General features: G+C 37.1%; 2 protein-coding genes across 5 annotated transcripts in view; one reads left to right on the forward strand and one right to left on the reverse strand.

Annotated features, from left to right (window-relative positions):
• The first annotated feature begins 1,679 nt into the window (after positions 1–1,679).
• On the forward strand, positions 1,680–9,816 carry LOC122070777 (prolycopene isomerase, chloroplastic). 4 transcript variants are annotated; one of them, XR_006137971.1, is made up of 15 exons: positions 1,680–2,321; positions 3,638–3,844; positions 3,937–4,036; positions 4,214–4,296; positions 4,414–4,470; positions 4,876–5,028; positions 5,424–5,502; positions 5,650–5,798; positions 5,910–6,044; positions 6,161–6,274; positions 7,595–7,705; positions 7,866–7,974; positions 8,547–8,974; positions 9,248–9,300; positions 9,484–9,816. XR_006137971.1 is itself a non-coding variant. In XM_042634975.1 (13 exons), exons 1-13 carry the CDS (start codon positions 1,878–1,880, stop codon positions 8,618–8,620), a joined length of 1,815 nt encoding a protein of 604 aa, XP_042490909.1. In that variant the 5' UTR covers positions 1,680–1,877; the 3' UTR covers positions 8,621–8,979. The 4 variants fall into 4 exon arrangements, 1 of the variants encoding a protein (XP_042490909.1); XR_006137970.1 differs by having other exon boundaries at positions 9,248–9,816; XM_042634975.1 differs by lacking the exons at positions 9,248–9,300; positions 9,484–9,816 and having other exon boundaries at positions 8,547–8,979.
• A 905-nt stretch (positions 9,817–10,721) lies between these two features.
• The window catches only part of LOC122070776 (ABC transporter G family member 22-like), a 7,984-nt gene continuing 761 nt past the window's right edge, over positions 10,722–17,944 (reverse strand). The window contains exons 3-11 of the mRNA XM_042634973.1: positions 15,594–15,661; positions 15,238–15,473; positions 14,919–15,074; positions 14,614–14,797; positions 13,929–14,237; positions 13,490–13,777; positions 12,158–12,442; positions 11,782–11,889; positions 10,722–11,294 (exon numbers count right to left, since the gene is read on the reverse strand). Coding sequence (XP_042490907.1) covers positions 11,085–11,294; positions 11,782–11,889; positions 12,158–12,442; positions 13,490–13,777; positions 13,929–14,237; positions 14,614–14,797; positions 14,919–15,074; positions 15,238–15,473; positions 15,594–15,661 — 1,844 coding nt within the window. The 3' untranslated portion in view covers positions 10,722–11,084. The remainder of the gene's footprint in view (positions 11,295–11,781; positions 11,890–12,157; positions 12,443–13,489; positions 13,778–13,928; positions 14,238–14,613; positions 14,798–14,918; positions 15,075–15,237; positions 15,474–15,593; positions 15,662–17,944) is intronic.

Raw genomic sequence — 17,944 nt, forward strand, 5'->3', positions numbered from 1 at the left:
CATCCTCTGTAGCAAGCTACCGATGCAATCGCTGCATACAATTTTCACATGGGTTGGGGTGGTATCAGGTTCTTATCGGTTCAATTTTTTTATGTTTGGTTTAATTTAGTTTCAATTTCACAACACCCTAATCTAAAGTTGATCAAAAAAAACTTGATTTGATTTGATTTTGAGTCTAAGGCATTTATTTATTTCGAACAAAATAAATAAATAATTACTCCGTGAGATGGCATATTTTAAGTTCACATAATTCTTTTATTTACTATTTGAGCAAGGGATCGTACGCCTTTGTATTTATATGTCCTCACATCAATTGGAGGCACAAGAGGGTTTGAATTAATAGGTTATATATCCTCGCATCCGATTGCATTTAATTGAGATAAAGTTATGATTATTGTTATTTGTACATTGCATACTCTTCACTTATTTAATATTTTTGATCATGGCATGACGGGTTCACGATGATTACTTAATGACTTTATGTGTTTTACATCTATAGAATGTAGACGTGTCCAAAAAAATCTAAAAAAAAAAAAAAAAAAATGGAGATTGCCTTTCAAAAAGTAAAAAAGAAAAATATAATTTTTCTATATCAGCATGTTGTTTCGATGGCATCTCTAGAATATAGCAACAGTATTTGCCAATAAAAGGGTGATCAAGCTATTCAATCATATAGATCCCTGGGAAAATAATCATATTTTCAAATTTTATATTTATGCTCAATCATATACCTAATCATCTACTGATATAGAATGGCATATATGTTGTACAACTCTCAAAACGTGCATGCACCCTCTCGGTTGTCCTTTAAGTAATTATTATTATTATTACTTGATAAATTATATTTTTCTCTTAATATCTAGCACAAGTTTTCGCCCCATCTAATTTTAGCAGTCCAGTAATTATAAATATTTCTGAGGATGAATAGGTTTCACTTATGCCTATTGCAATTCAATGTTTTACTATATATCACATATCAATACATCAATAATTCCTCGTGAGTGAGGATAAAATCAACATCTCATTGGTATAATTTCAATTTAAAATTATTTTGAATTAAAAATTAATTACTAGGATTTAAAGTTCACTATTACATTGTCATTCATAAGTCTCTCTTCCCACAACAAGGGTAGATATATCATTTCATAGAAAGAAGAGTCGTGAAATCTCTCCTCACACAATTAGGAGTATATATGTCATTTTACAAAATGAGGAGAGGTATAGAGTGTGGGTGCCTTTCATAAGTCTCTCATCCCACAATAGGATTGGGATCTTCTCTTGAGTGCTACTCACCCAGGTATTGTCTATAGTTATCTAGGTGATCGACATGTGTCCAAATGCTAATTCAACGAATGTGTTTCTATCAACTATAACAGAGGCGGCATGTCGAAAAACGTTGAATTAGCATTTAGACATATGTCGATCGCTCAGGAAGCTGTGGATAGACCTATGCGATCAGCGGTCTAGAGAAATAAGGGTAGATATGCATATGTCATTTCATAGGATGAGAGGTATGGAATACAGAGACACGCAACATGGGGTGCCTTTCATTAGTCTCTCCTCTGTGAATAAGGGTAAATTTGTCATTTTAACGAAGGAGAGGTAAAATCTCTCCTCCCAATTAGGGTAGAAATGTCATTTCACGGGATGAGAGGTATTGATTACAGACACGACCAGCACCATGCTGAAAGTGTCCGAAACCAACCCATCTGCCAGAGGCCTCAAACAACCGTTTCATCTCTCTCGTTTATGGTGGTGGAGAGTATGAACTCTGAAGAGGAAGGAGGAATATTTTGATAAATCCAGAACGGAGTGGGATCGAAGCTGCTTTTATATCGTTTTAAGAACCGATTAGTAAATAATCTATCGGACCGAAGATGCTTGCTTTCTCCATATCAACCTCCCCGTCAATGGCCGAGCTAGGGTTTGGCTCGGCCTCTCTGCGACATGAATTTCCGTTGTTCTCTCACTCTAAGACGTTAGAACTCGATTGTTTCAAGTTGAGAAACCGGAAGTTAGGGTTTCGTAATGGTCGTAGGAGCGAAATAAAGAAGTTGTCTGTGAAGCTGAAGTCTCTGATGAGTGTTGAGAAGCCGGTCGAGAAAGATGGAAGTGGAGGTGCGGGTGACGAGAAATATGACGCAATTGTCATCGGGTCCGGAATTGGTGGACTGGTCGCGGCAACGCAGCTGGCGGTGAAGGGAGCGAAGGTGCTGGTGCTAGAGAAGTATGTGATTCCTGGTGGAAGCTCAGGGTTTTATCAAAGGGATGGGTACACATTTGACGTTGGATCGTCTGTGATGTTTGGATTCAGTGATAAGGTGATTTTTTTCCCCTTAATTTTTTAGCGAATTCCTTGGATTCTTTTTCTTTTACGCTAGAAATTCTTTTGGATTAGAAGCAATAGCAGTGAATGCTACACATGGATTAGTAAGTATCGGCCGACACCGTACCCGGACTCTATGTCAGCCTTGGATTGGATTGGCCTCCGGATCATGGTTCTAAACTTCCGTGTCGGATTGGCCAGGAATTGGTGTCGGCAGGCATACACTGATACCAATGCGTGTCGGCCGGGCCGATGCCTATTTTTAGAACCATGTGAGATGGAAACTCTAAGGGCGTTATAACCCAACACGTGGCATCTCAGCTGGAGAGGCCCCACACCTCCATACCATTGTAAGACTTTGCCACAATGCCACATGGCATTTAAAAAATTGTTGAAAAGTCAACATTTGGAAATTAATAAGCAAGAGGATTCCCTTGCCTTATGAGAATGATGCAGTATCTAGGTAACAATAGCAATGCCAAGAGAAGTCAGAAGAATTCCTAGTTTCTCTAGGAATCCTATTCTGATTTGGAATCTTATTCCTAGTCTCCTGTGAAGATCTATTTTAGTAGAGTTATGTTTTTAGTTTCTTTTTCTATTTTGGTATTTTATTTGTCCTAGTTCAGTCTGGATAAGAATCTATTGGTCCAGTCCTGTTATGAAATTTGAATTGATTTTCTTTCATTATATCAAGTCTATATGGCATAAGAATTTGATGAATGGAATTGGCTTTCAACCATTTAGTTTTGTTACATTTTGAGAACACCTATTTGCTTTGAGATGCAGTGAAGCCCTTGGTGGGGGTGCCAAGGTAGGCTTGGTGGGATGCCAAGTTAGAGATTCAGATCGGATTCCTAAAGCACATAAAACATCCTTCATTTTTCTATTATTTTCTCCTTTATCGATGAATCGAAAACGATGGCAGTACTTGCTTTCTATTTTCTTAGACAACGCATAACTTTTTCAAAACATTTGTGGAAGCAAAAACGGTCCAGGTTAAGTACAATCCTGTAATGCAAACAAACAGTTTGAAGTCTTTTTCAAATACCAAATTCTTAGGTTATGCAATAGCGTAGTGTTAAGATTGGTTCAGAGTGAAGACACTAATTTCTCCTAACTTCTAAATCCCAAGGGGTACATCTCAAATTCACCGATTCCATGGTGCTAATACCTTCCTACCTGAAAACGATTCTATCTTTTGATTATTCTAAGACTTTGAAATTGTTTACTTATAACTCTTCTAAGCTGTTGAGCTCAAGGCATGTTTTAAATGCTTAATAAGATGTTCTTTGGCTTCATTATGATGGACAGGGAAATTTAAATTTGATAACCCAGGCATTGGCAGCAGTGGGGTGTGAGATGCAAGTAATTCCTGATCCAACCACTGTCCATTTTCATCTACCTGATAATCTGTCCGTACAAGTACACAGAGAGTACAGTGACTTCATTGCAGACCTCACCAATAAATTTCCACATGAAAAGGAAGGGATCCTCAAATTTTATGGCGAATGTTGGAAGGTTTGTTCTGACCAGTTGCTGACTGCAACTTTCTATGGCCTTTTGGGCTCTTATTGGAACCTGTAACGTACACTAAGCACTTATTTGCACAGGTCTTCAATGCCTTGAATTCATTGGAATTGAAGTCACTTGAGGAGCCACTCTACCTTTTTGGGCAATTCTTTCAGAAGCCCCTGGAATGCTTGACACTGGGTATTCACTTCCCATAGCCACTTTACCGTATTCTGTATATGTGAACTTATGGTTGAATCATAATCATACTGGCAAAAATGGGATGTCGGGTTGGAATTGCTGGCCTGTTTGGGAGTTATACTTGGCACTGGTTTGTCTGATTAAACTGTTGTCTCTAATTACACATTCTTTTGGCAGCTTACTATTTGCCTCAGAATGCCGGAGACATTGCTCGGAAGTTTATAAGGGATCCCAGATTGTTGTCTTTCATAGATTCTGAGGTCAGCTGACATTATTTTCTGTTATATGAGTTTTCCTTGACTTTAACGTTTTTATAGCTTTGCAATTTGTATGTGGCATGTCTGACCAATCTCACAAATGAAAGATGCTCCCTGTAGTGTTTTATAGTGAGTACAGTAAAAGCTTCACAGACACCAATGATCAATGCAAGCATGGTAAGCTGTCTTGGTTGCTTTATCCTTCCTGGTTTCATTTACATGGACACAGATACAAGGCGTTTGACACGATAGCTGTAAAAACTTCACATAGTGATGCTTCAGTTATGTTAACTACGAAACCATAGTTCTACCTTTCCTATGAGCAATCACCTTGGTTTGACTATGTTTTGTTGCCTCATCATGTCAACATAGACCATTATGATCGTTCTCCTGTGGGCAATCCTTCTCTCCCTTACTTCCCTCCCTGACTTCACAGTCACATTCATTTTCTTCCCCCTTGCCTAAAAAGAAACCAAGGTGTTCACATGCATGTCATTATCCATGTTTAAACTAGCAGGCTACAAGTAGCCATGCACTTACATATGCATTTAATGCTTATTTTGTTTTTTCATATATTGACAGGTTCTGTGTGACAGGCATTTTGGGGGAATCAACTACCCGGTTGGTGGTGTTGGTGGGATTGCAAAGTCCTTGGCAAAAGGGCTGGTTGATAAGGGAAGTAAAATACTTTACAGGGCAAATGTTACCAGCATTATACTTGAGCATGGGAAGGCTGTGAGTGGAACCTTATTCTTGGCTCATTGATCCCAATATTAATTTGCTAGTAACTACACAACATATGTACAAACAAGTATCTCTTTCATTTGGTACCAGAGATATTCCCTATTAGTGAGATTTCTGGGGGTGGGTTTGAGCGGGAGTTTATGTACTGTGGTCAATTTCTGATTTAGTTGTGGGAGGTCCCTTAAGATGAATTCTCTCTTGTCCCTTTAACATGGTTTGGATGCTCTCTTTTCTTGCCGTCTTATGGCCTTCCGGCTCTGTTGTTCGTGTCATTTTTGTTTCCTTGTTAGTAAAGTAGTTACTTTCTACACGTGGAGGGAGGGAGGGAGGGAGGGAGACAAGAAGTGATAGATTTCTTATGCTACTTTCTTTTCTGCATTTTACAGGTAGGAGTAAGGGTTTCAGACGGAAGGGAGTTTTTTTCCAAAACTGTAATATCAAATGCAACTAGATGGGATACCTTCGGTTAGCTATCCTGATTATTTGATTTCTAGTCTGTAAACAAATCAACTTTCAACTGGGATCAGTAGCTTGCTTTAGCATGTTCATATTTCATTGAGTTCTTGTGGTGGCAACTTTATTAAAACTGGACTTATTTCCATCATATTGTAGGTAAACTTTTGAAAGGAGAAGATCTTCCAAAAGAGGAGGAAGATTTTCAAAGAGTTTATGTTAAGGCCCCATCGTTTCTTTCCATTCACATGGGAGTCAAAGCAGAGGTGTTGCCACCGGATACAGATTGCCATCATTTTGTTCTTGAGGTGGTTGCGTATCTTAATTAGCTTCTATTTTCATGGCGGTCGTGAGTGAGCCTCCTTAATTGGGGAAGAGTGAATGAATTCATGATGTTGTCTTTCTATTTATCGATGCAGAGTGATTGGGCACGGTTGGAGGAGCCATATGGTAGCATATTTTTGAGCATTCCAACTGTTTTGGATCCGTCATTGGCTCCAGAAGGATGCCATATTCTTCATATATTTACAACATCTTGCATAGAGGACTGGAAGGTAATTTCTACAACCAAAGGGGCTATATTATGAAGTTAATTGATCTGGATTTTGATGTTATCTTCCTTCCTAAATTCTTGGTCAGGGTATGACAATATGTGCCCTTGTTGGAGCAGGGACTCCCTCAAAAAGACTATGAAGCAAAAAAGGAGCTCGTGGCCGATGAAATCATAAGCAGACTAGAAAGGGAACTTTTTCCAGAGCTTAAATCATCCATTGTTTTTAAAGAGGTAGAGTTCATAGTACTACATGATTTGTAGGTAATTTGGAATGAGTTAATTGTTTGTAGTGATATGATAAGTTGCATCTTAGTTCTAGGTTCGGTTTTGAAGCCTGGTTGAAACCGAAATGTTTCTCGAAACAGCAAAATTTCGGTTGAAACCTTGGTTGTTTTCAAGCGAGGGTTTTGAGGCCCAAATGGCCAAATTAGGTCACGAAACTTCCAGGAAACTGTATTTTAGGCCTCCTACATTAGTGTAATATTTAGATTAAAGAAAAGCAAAAAAATGGTAGCTTGACTTCGGACCCTAGGTTTGGTAGTATACGTTGCCATACACATTCTTTAATATGGCCTATTCCACACAAAATTTAGTACTAGAACACACATAATTCAGTTAAAACAATTAAAATTTGCATTAGGAATGAATAGACATAAAATCATAAACCATTTCAATTTGAATCTTGCACAAATCTTCCACAAATGCAGCACATTGTCACTTCCGATGCATTCCACTAATGCCCAATGATTTGTTTCACACTTGTATGGGACTGATTAGCAAAAAAAAATCACAAAAAACAGGTTTCCAGGGTTGTCGAGGCGAAACCAGAGAAGTGTGTTTGAAACCTTACATTTTATAGTTGACAAATGTATCGTTTCGATCGAAAAGGTACCGAAACAATACAATTCGTTGAAATTTTTGCCAAAACAGCGAAATTTCAACTGAAATACTGTAGTCTTTGTGTATCGTTCAAGGTTCATAATGACATTTGTCGAGACTGAATATTTCACAAAATTTTGGCGAAACCTTGAACTATGGTTGCTATATGAAATCGAATTCTAGGGTTAATGCAGTGCTGCTTATAAATTTCAAATCAACTTTTAACACATCTGAACAATTTTGTAGAGCCAGCTATTTGTTGGTGATGCACTGAGTTGGCCTGCAACTGCCTTTAAGTCTTATAATCTTGTTCTTGATAATATTACATTTCTCTTCTAGGTTTGCCATTCATATAAAATTTGAAATTCATTGCACTTTAAAGTGTCGCTGATGCACCATTTCTCTGATATTTTATTGGACCCACACTATGAATCCTGATTGTCCCCTTTGGTAACCTCAGCATATCTGGAAAAAATTATATAGTATGCTGGCTCCTTATTCCTTCATTTAATCAAACACGTCATCATTGGTTAAAAGAAATCATTTTAGCTATTTCTAATTTCCTTTTTTTTTTTGGTGCTTATTTTCGAAGACATTTTTCTGTAGAGTGTTTTTTGTGACCATTGGGTTTTAAAATTTGAGGTTTATTTCATTCCATATCCATCATGGTAGGTGGGGACACCCAAGACACACAGGCGATTCCTTGCTCGTGATAGTGGTACCTATGGGCCTATGCCTCGTACAATCCCCAAGGGCTTGTTGGGGATGCCATTTAATACAACTGTAAGTCATACTAACTGCTGACAGAATTTTTTTTTTCTCTGGGCTTTTTTTGGGGGGCTGGGGAGAGGAGGGCGCTGCTGATAAAATTCAGCATCTTTCAGTAAGCTTGTTTGAGTTGATTGACTACTTGATTCTGGAATGCACTACTGGGAACATGCAGGCTATAGATGGACTCTACTGTGTTGGTGATAGCTGCTTTCCAGGGCAAGGAGTTATAGCTGTTTCCTTTTCAGGAATCATGTGTGCTCATCGAGTAGCTGCAGATATCGGTTAGTAGGTTTTTGGAGCCACTCTGGAATTTGTCATACTAGTAACATTTGCCTACTGTCGATGAGTATTAATTCTTCTGTCTTTAACTAATTGTTAATTCGATTTAATTCGATGGATTTAACTCACTGACCCACTGCCCTGGCCTCTACAAGTTAATGGACTGGCCTGGTTTTTTATTATTGGTTGGGAAGTCTATCAATCCCCTAATCTCTCTATTAGGAGACTCATCAATCTCATTTGAGAGTTTTGCCTAATCGTGACCTTTTGTTCTCCTTTTTACAAAATTGCTGCTTAGACTTTCTTCTATGAAGAAACAACAGTAAGCAGCCTCAGCCATATCATTGGTTGATCATCTATCTAACTAAATGCTAGTTGATTTATTAGCTTAAAATTATTGTTGGGTGAGTTCCCGATATATTGCTCGACAGTAAGCAGCCTCAGCCAAATCATTGGTTGATCATCAATCTAACTAAATGCTAGTTGATTTATTAGCTTAAAATTATTGTTGGGTGAGTTCCCGATATATTGCTTATGTATTTATGTTTAGATTCCTTTTTTTGGGTGTTTCCAGGGCTTGAGAAAAGATACCCAGTATTGGATGCTGCCCATCTTAAACTTCTTCGCTGGTTAAGGACAATTGCTTGAAAAGAGTGGCTTCATAAAAAATATGGGCCAATGATGCCTTTGGTTTGGTGGAAGAATAGAAGATGGGAACTTCTAGGGCCTTTCTAAGCCATCGAGGCATAAAATTACCTACTCAAGCAGATGTTCTTCGGCAAGTGGAAGCATCATGAGTTGGCAATGGAACAATTTGGGTTGACATTAGAAGGTGACAGCTACCCAGTATACACCCTAGGGGAATTGGAACTTGGAAGTACCATACTTGGCAGATACAGTAGAAATGCCATAATATGATGTAAGCGTGCATCAAACAGTTCCCTCTCAAATTATAAGGAATTTTTTTGGTAAAGAAATTATAAGCTCGTAAGGTTGTGTAAGGTGAATACTTTGGCATCTGAGAAAATATATTAGAATTTTTATGCATCAGAAAAAATTCCATATATTCAAAATTTTCTGTTGGAAATTATTACTCTCCAAGAGGGGTTTTATTTATTTTATTTTTATTTTTTTTAAATCTTGCATTCTTCTTTCTCTAAATCTGTTAAGTAAATGATCCTTTCCTGTGTGGCCATTACATGCTATTTCATTTGTATCCAAAGAAATCAGTGTTTGTTCTGTCATGTTAAAGCTGTTCCTCTTCGCTTAATTCAGACTATCTCAAAATGGATGGATCAGTGACTGTAATGTTGTGCGTCTTGATCATGGTAAGATTTGTATCAATGATGATAACTGTATGTCTCTTGTTGAGTATCAAAGGCTACGGGCAGTGGAATATCCTATCCTTATTTGTGCGGGGAATTTTTCACCCGTATTCTGGAGCTGCTGGATCGGATTATGTTGTTATATTTAATTTGTAGTTTAGTATTGCTTGTATGGAATATCCACAGGATCCAGAAGCAAGAGGAATTTTCAGGGGCTGCGGTGGATTAAGAAGGAAGGATGGAAGAAAGTAGAGTCGTGAGTTTTTGAGTGACAATTGCAGTCGTGGCTTTTGCAGGCAGTCTGGGAGGTTGGCCGTGAAGCTGTTTGTGCATTTATATGATGTTTTTGTTGTAAACAATCCAACTCATGTTGTTATTATTAAACAAGATCAGATGTATATGTCACTAGCTACAGGTTAGTTCAGACTTCAGAGGGCGAGGGAACAGGACCACCCTCAAAAAATTACAACTGATGTAGATATGGGTTTATTTGTTTAATTAATTTTTTTTTTCATTGTATAAAGGGAACCCCTCCCCCCCTTTTTCTCTCTTCCAAATTATCATTTTTTATCTCCAACAATCAATCTCTAGCAAGGAACCATATTCTGAAACTTCACAGATTAGGTCTCATCACAAAAGGTCCACTGCTGAAACCACTCCAGGCCAATGCCTTGATCTACGGCCAAAGTGAAACAACTCTGGAAGATTCGCAAACAAAATGACTTAAAGAAACATATTCCAGGAGCCATAAACACCCAGGAGCGAAATGACTTAAAGAAACAAATTCGAGGAGCCATATATACCATATCTTTCATTTTTGAAAATTTATAATTTGTTCATTGGAGGTGTCCCACTTTTTAGCAGTCTCAAAACCTCCCTTCTTGTTTATACTCTTGTTAGTTGAAGTTTTCTGATCTCTGGCTTCAGAATTTCTTGACTCCTAGTTCTACCTTACATTTTAGTTTGATATCTTATTTTTCTGATGTGTTCGAGAAGGGTTAAATTTGTTTTACGTCAACGGAGGAGTTGGCTTGGCACTAGTTGGACAACCCATATTACCTGCAGGTATGAGCCATTAATGTTCTGAACTCTTTCTGCTTTGGAGAATGCAATTTGATACCTAACATTTCTAACGACTATTGAATTCAAAGAAGTTTCTGTTTAATTAATACAATTATAGGTATTTGTCTAGTGGAGTTGAATGCAAGGCCAATTTCGAATTCATTATGTGTGCTATTGTTTTGTGAAGTTCAAATAGTTTGATACTTTAGAACGATCCTCATCTGAACCAAGAGGAGACCTAGAAAAACAAGGGTTTTGATTTTAATTATTATTTTTGTTGCTTTGTTTATCCATTCTTTTAAAATTAAAAAATATTTGCAATTTGCCCAGTTCCCTTTCATTTATCCATCATACAAAGTGAGTTCCAGGAATTCATATTCAGATTCATTACATTTGGATGTCTTCAGTTACAACTGTAAATAGAAGGAACAAAATATGGAGAAGGGAGAGATAATCCCAAGACATCCTTACGGATTCTTTAGATTCAATAGGACATAACGTGACTAGGCTACTACCAATAACATTCTATCCGGTTTCTCCAATACAAACTTATACTCATTATCAGAAAAAGCCTGTGAGAGTTGGATATCTTCTACTTCTTGGTGTTTTCTTCCCCTCACTCAACCCTCTCCCATAAGGTCACTGAGAAGTGAAAATGTGAGGTGATTTCAATGATTGTTGATAGCTCTCTATTGCTCATAATCCTATATTATCCAAACTCAAAATCAGACTTTCATTCTCCGCAATGAAAGGTATGCCAGAATACGGTATCCGAAAGCCATGATAACCAAGGCAACTACTTCCGTCAAACCACTGGCGAGTTTCATTCCATTTATAGCAGGAGTGATATGATTGTACTGCACCTTGAGAAGAAGCCTATAAGTATGGTAGTTGTAAGAAATGTAACGGATCCAAGATGCAAAAACTGGAACACTCTGCAAAATTGGAAACATTTTTCTTAGAACAATAAGTAGCTTCTTTAAACATAGAAATTTAATTTGGTTTACTTGGTCTGTCAGTTTGAATATATTATAGGCTATTTTCATCCATTTTATGAATCAATAGGAGGTGGCAATTTTTTGTCTTTCCTGTCCAGTCACCTGGACTGGTTTAGTTTTAGACTGGGTTTATAGAAAAATTCCTGTCTGAAATCTGATTAGTGGTCAAGAATTTTATATTGTAAAACTGGGGGTCGGTCTTCAGAAAAATATGTCAGATTGGGTTCTCATAAACCGTGTCAGTTTCTTATGTAAGCTTCTCTAAAAATTGGGTCAGGATTTGCAGTTACAGATACTGGCTCATTGTCTAGTCTGCCAAATCCAGTCTGATTTTTGGCTACCTCTATGGTGAATCAAACTTTTCCATTCACTGCTAAGAATTAGTGCATTTTAGAAGTTCTTAGGATTGCTTCTGCATGCTTACCTTAACGAAATAGCCACCAGCCAACATAAATGTCATCACAGTTACAGAAGCCAGAGTTGTTGCCTTCTTCACATCCATCAGCGTAGCACCAATAGCCAGTCCAAGCCCCTGCCAGTGTATCCCAAGTGATGTGTGTGATATGTTCTTTCTTGGAGTGTTTGTGCAGCATAGTCATAAAATCCAGCCTGATGATGGCATTGAAAAGGACCAGGCAAGTACAGTCAACAGCTTTGGCCTAGCTTAGTTGAATTTTTAAAATAAGAGCTTCCTCATTTTACATATTCAACTGCGACAGTCAGAGCTGTTTTAATGACTATTTGCAACAATACATCTGAGATCTTCTTAATTTTAACTATAAACTGTGAAAGAAGCATACCTGAGCTGCTATAATGCAGAGGAACACAGTAAGCATGCTTAGGAAAAATGGTCCAACACTCAGTCTCAAGCCTGCCATGAAGTAGACAACGAGAAGGAAAGCTACAGGTAGGAAAAGGTCAAGTGGCAGGTCGCTAGTTGTCCTAGCAATAAAATATGCACTTAGTCTGTACATATCAACTGCTCGTTCCTTGCTTATCATGGCTCTTTCTTGAGGGAATGTGAAGATTGCTGTGAAAACAGGAAAGAAGCCCCAAAAGACAGCAATGAAGAACAGCAATCCTGACTGCAATGTAAGATTATTGGGTAGCTTAGACTTGATCCTGTTGCTATGTATAATGTGGAAAACGATAGAAGATGCATGCTTCATTCCCCTACTTATTAGTTTACAACAGAATTGTGAAATCTTACCCAATACAGGAATTTGGAACTATGCTTGCATGGATAATCTTATTTAGCAACCATCTAGCTTTAGGGCCTTGTGTTTTTCAGGCATTTCAGGTTGATGCTAATTCTCAATTTCCTTCTTCTCTTCCTAACATTTACGGAAGGATGGAGCCAGGTTGAGAATGTCGAGAATATAATGAGTCTCCAGGTGAATCTTGGAATATTTCTAATAGGTGCTTCTTCTGTCCCACAAAGACTGTCTTAATTGAGAAAAAACCCACATTTTAAGGAGGGCATCATTACTGCATTAATCATACACTACTTCAAACTTCTTTTTTTTTTCCAATTCCCCCCCCCCCATTCAATTGTGGTAAGTGGGTGTAAATAAATTTATAGATAATCTCAGAAAATTTTAAATCTTGGTTGTTACAATAGAAAATCATTTTGGGGCATGAAACAACCTCAAACAAGACTCTTTGTGGGATGGAGGGAGCAGTAATGATAGATCTATGATGGCGAATTTTGGTCAATGTTGGAATTGGTGAGGACAACTTATCTGATGCAGTTTCGAGGCTTTAAAATGACAAAAGGGGCTGAAAAAGGGTGTCAATTGAGTTAGTAAAAAGAAGCTTCAAATTTACTTGTTCTAACATAAGATACAAGCCAAGATAGAGTGGATGAAAAGGAAAGGACTATGGAGTCTAGATGTCAAATTTTATATGAACTTATGTACTAATTTTGTCGATGAGATATTGCAAATTAATGCATGTATAAAACATCTACTATCCCTGTCTTCATGCTAATTGTAGGCTGTGGTGTGGTGTTTCTGAATTCGGTAATATGAGAAAGAAAACAGAAGTGAAACCAGCACCTTGTGTAGAAGTGTGCCATATTCCATCAGGGTCAGTCAAATTTGTGCTCAATTTACAAGGCAAATCTTTAGTACCTGATCTTGGAGTCCTTTCAGGGTGGTACCATCTGACTTCCACCAGAGCAAACCCAAAATAATAGCAGTGGCGATAACTTGGGTGATTCTCAACCAGCTCAAGTAATCATGCCGCCTTTCTTTGAGGCCTCTCCAAAACAGGATGGAAAACTGTTCCCACCAGCTTGCCCCCCATTCTCTAATTGGAGAAGATACCTTTGACTTGATTTCTTCATCGATGGGTATCGGCACCATGAGCTTCTTCTTCTCGTTGTCCGCCACCCTTGTCTCGTAGGCCCCAACAAGGTACTGTTAATACAATAGTCAGAGAGTAAGAAGCTGGTGCTTGTCAGTTATAAAAAAATCACCTTGTAGTCCTGTATTCTATTTTCACATAGTGTGAAAGATGCATTAGTTCTATTCTTCTGTGTATAGTGATTCGAGAAGAAGGAAACTTTACCTCATGCACAACTGTTGGGGATGGCTTCCCATTTCTTGTTTCGGTTTCTGAGTTTCCCATCTGTACTTTATCCTCTAATTCTGGTGGAACTGAAACATCATTGATATTTCCATTTGCTAGATCTAGCAGGAATTCTGCAGGGTTCATGGCAATGAGAGGGGAGCATCCTATGGATGAGAAATAAACCATTGCTTCTGATGCCTTTCCAAAGTAGAGTAAGCTCCCTTTCCCAAGAAGGATCAATTTGTCAAACTTGTGGAACAGTCTGCTGGATGGTTGATGGATTGTAGTCACCACTGTTTTGCCAGCCTGCCATTAGATTTAGGGACAACATGGTAACAAACTAGCTATGTTAGGCTCTTAGCAGATCAGATTCTCACATAAATTTTTCTCTCAAAATGCTTTTACAGAATGATCCTACATGTGTTTCTAGTATTACATCCAGTCATCAAGTTCAAGTTAGTAACTCGATGACTGGAGGCTATGAGTTCTAGGGTCCTTGTGGACTTTGAGAAGGTTAAGACTGAATTCCATGTTGAGGTGAAATTTTCAAGTACTCTGGTTTACACTCCTTTCAGTCCTAAGAAATTTGAGTTGCCTTCTGCACTCAATACAGCTTTTGATTGAGTTAAGTTAGCTGAAAGCACAAGTATGTTGGTGGATGTTGCCTTCAGAATCTGCATACCTCAGCAATGTCTTGTAACATCTGAACAATTCTGAGAGCTGTTGTTGAATCCAAGCCAGAGGTTGGCTCGTCGAGAAACAAAAGTGAAGGGTTGATGAGAATCTCATTGCCAATACATACCCTTTTCCTCTCGCCACCTGAAACTCCCCTCACAAAGGACCCTCCAATCATAGTGTCTTCACACCTGCACACACCAAATTAATCTGAGTACTGGGTGTTTCATTCAGGATGCAAATTTTTATCCCATGCATTTGTTAATTTGTATTCATATTGGTTTCTTTTTACCTATAGGAAAAGGGAAGTACCTCTCCAAGCCGAGCTCATAGATGACATCCATGGCTCGTTCTTCTTTTTGTTGTCTCGTCAGTATCTTTGGCAATCGAAGAAGAGCTGCATATGTTAATGTTTCTCTCACTGTAAGGTGAGGAAATAGAACATCATCTTGAGTCACGAATCCTATCCTGCATACATTTCATGTTAAGCACTGGTGGTTTTATCTCCATGTTCATGATTGGATCCACTGTTTGGCCTCTGAACATGACCATGTTTTAATTCTTTTAAGATCATTATAGCTGTTACTGTCAAGTGACTCTATGAGTTCTGTGTTCATATTGAGATTTATACCTGCGTTTCAGGGACTTTGAATATGGCTGATCATTGTAAGTGATAGAGCCACGTTGAGCAGGTAGACTTAATCTTCCACCAAGGAGATTAAGGAGGGTGGTCTTCCCACTGCCTGATGGCCCCATTAATGCCAAAACTTCTCCTGGACTCACTGAGCCTGTAATGCCATTCAAGATTTCCTTCTCTACTGTTGTTCTCACACTTTTAAGAACTACCTTGTATGCCACATCTGTGAACTGCAGAATACAGGAAGCAAAGTAACGTGAGTTTACAGTTTCCATTCATGGATATCTACACAGAACTCCACATGATATCTTGAAATGCATTTGGATGATGGAGTTGCTGCTGTCATATACCTTGAGATAAATTGGCCATGTGGGCTCTGCAGGAACCTTCTTCCGGGTGCCAGTCTCAATATCCTCCGCTACATAATCATTTAAGTATAAGGTTAATATAGTAGTTTAAATACTATAAAGAATTCATTAGGGAGTAAGGATCCACCTAGTTGCAATTAAGGGAAAATAAAAGTAAGTGCAATTATTATAATTTTTTTTTTTTAAATTGAAATTTGTATAATTTTGTAAGAATTGTTTAAGTAATTTAAAATCTTTCCGAATATGATAATTATAGTTTCTAAGTAGATTCTTTATTTACCAATTCAAAGCAAATGGTTTTGATTGAAAAGTGAATAATTTTAATAACTAGGTTTAAAATTTTATTGAGTTAATTACACAATAATTATTGATAATGATTATAATAGTTCTCAATTTATTTTTATTTACCTTCACTACCCTTTTCTTCAGTTCATTTCCAAGCAACATAGCCTAAAGTTATTACTAGAGGAGAGCTTTAATTTTCCTTCACATCGATCTTATCATAGGGGAGAGTTTCAATAACATGGCATGTCTAGTGTAGTCTAATTTTCATTGACAAACAGACCTCAGTTTCCCCTTCAAATATATCAAGCTTGAGCTAAACTGTAATAAAAATGGTTGAAGACAATGAAAGTATAAATGAGATTTAAAAAAGAAAAAAGAAAGAAAGAAAGAAAGAAAGAAAGAAAAGGAGCCTTTGTATTCTATACAATTTTTACAAACTCATAAACCTATCATCCTTGGCATCCTTTCAAGTTGCACCAAAATTCTAAAAATCTGGTGCCACATGGAAGGTCGATTGCAATAGTTTGACCGTTAGATAGATATGGTATTCTTTAGATTAGTCACTGTCAAATTTGATGGTACGTCTCAATTATGTATTTTATAATTTTTTGATTATTGTCTATGAGTTTATATAAATTATTAAAAAAATAAAATAAAATTTCAAACAGTTTTAAAGCTTTAGTTCAAAAAAATATGAGGTTTTAATACTTTGATCTAATTTTAAATTATAAAATTGAATTCACTTTTTTATTTTTGGTATGAATTTTCTTTTTATTTTTCTTTCAAGGGTAGTTCTTTTCACATGAAAGTTTGGTTTCCTTTAATGGATTTACTTAGATTTTTATTTTAATTAAAACTGTAAAGGCAAACTCATGTCACTCTCAAGCTTTGAACATTAGTTAATGTTGACTAAAGACATCAACTTAGCAATTAATGTTGAATAAAGACATCAACTTAGCAGTGATCAGACTCACTCAACCCCCAAAAGGCCAACACCAGGGAAAGCGATGGCTCAGAAGAAGCTGCCATGCTGTGTTCATGTACTCATCATGTCCACACGTAATCTACCTTGAAGAGGCGTTTTCTTCTTCTTCTTTAGTTGACAGTCCTTTTCTTTTAGGTGTTGACATCCTCTCTGACAATTTTTAAAATATAAATTCTGATCCTCTAAAATGAAAAGTAGCTTTGAAAACCCTCAGTTAGGATTGCTTTGATCTATGCTAAGGGTGTTTATTGATTTAGTTTCGGAGATGCGATTTGGTATCAATTATAAGCTTAAATCAAACTAAGGCAGTGTTTGGTCTGCATTATGGGAATAGAGTCTGGGTTTAGAATGCATTCTAAAACCCACTCTTCTCTATTTTTCTTGCTTTAGAATGTTTTTTAGATTCATAATCTATTCCCAAAATACAAATATACCAAACACAACCTAAATATTATTTGGTTCCAATTTTGCAAAACAAAGCCAAATGTTATTCAGTTTTGATTATCTGATTAATATTCAAATGACTTTTGTTTTAGGTATCCATTTTGAATTAGATTTGGTTATTTGGTTTAAATTCGTTTTCAATTTTTCAAATCTAGTTTCGTAAGATGAAATTTACAAAATCATTCGTAATTGCATGTTTAAATTACAATTGACATGTTTAACACCATATAAACACATTAGAAATATAAGCATTTGAAATAAGAGAGTTTTATGAAATGTAATGGTTTGGGATTGGTCTAACCAAGGTTTTAATTTTGTTAGCTTCATTCTTTGATAAGTTATAGTTATTTATCATAATACCCTTAACAAGATGGAATGTATTGGTCCATGAACAAGTCACGAGAGTCATGCTCTTATCAGTAGAAAATTCTAGAAGGGTCAGGAAAAAAGAAAGAAAGTAAAAGAGTGGTGGGGGGGGGGGGGTTAAAGGTAGTTACTGTCTAAAAGGAAGGGTGAAGACGCAAATGACAGAAATATGAGATGACAGTTACAAATATGGTAAAGAAAAGGGGTGCAGATGAAAATAATATGTTATATGGTGTGGTTTTTTTTTTTTGGC

This window comes from Macadamia integrifolia, unplaced genomic scaffold (assembly GCF_013358625.1).
Source record: "Macadamia integrifolia cultivar HAES 741 unplaced genomic scaffold, SCU_Mint_v3 scaffold_100A, whole genome shotgun sequence".
NCBI lineage: Eukaryota > Viridiplantae > Streptophyta > Magnoliopsida > Proteales > Proteaceae > Macadamia > Macadamia integrifolia.

Excerpts from the sequence above, each read along its gene's own strand:
- LOC122070777 (XM_042634975.1), top strand. The coding sequence starts at position 1,878 with ATGCTTGCTTTCTCCATATCAACCTCCCCGTCAATGGCCGAGCTAGGG. Across the intron at positions 3,845-3,936 it reads TTTATGGCGAATGTTGGAAG|GTCTTCAATGCCTTGAATTC; the intron begins GTTTGTTCTGAC and ends TTATTTGCACAG. Across the intron at positions 4,471-4,875 it reads CAATGATCAATGCAAGCATG|GTTCTGTGTGACAGGCATTT; the intron begins GTAAGCTGTCTT and ends ATATATTGACAG.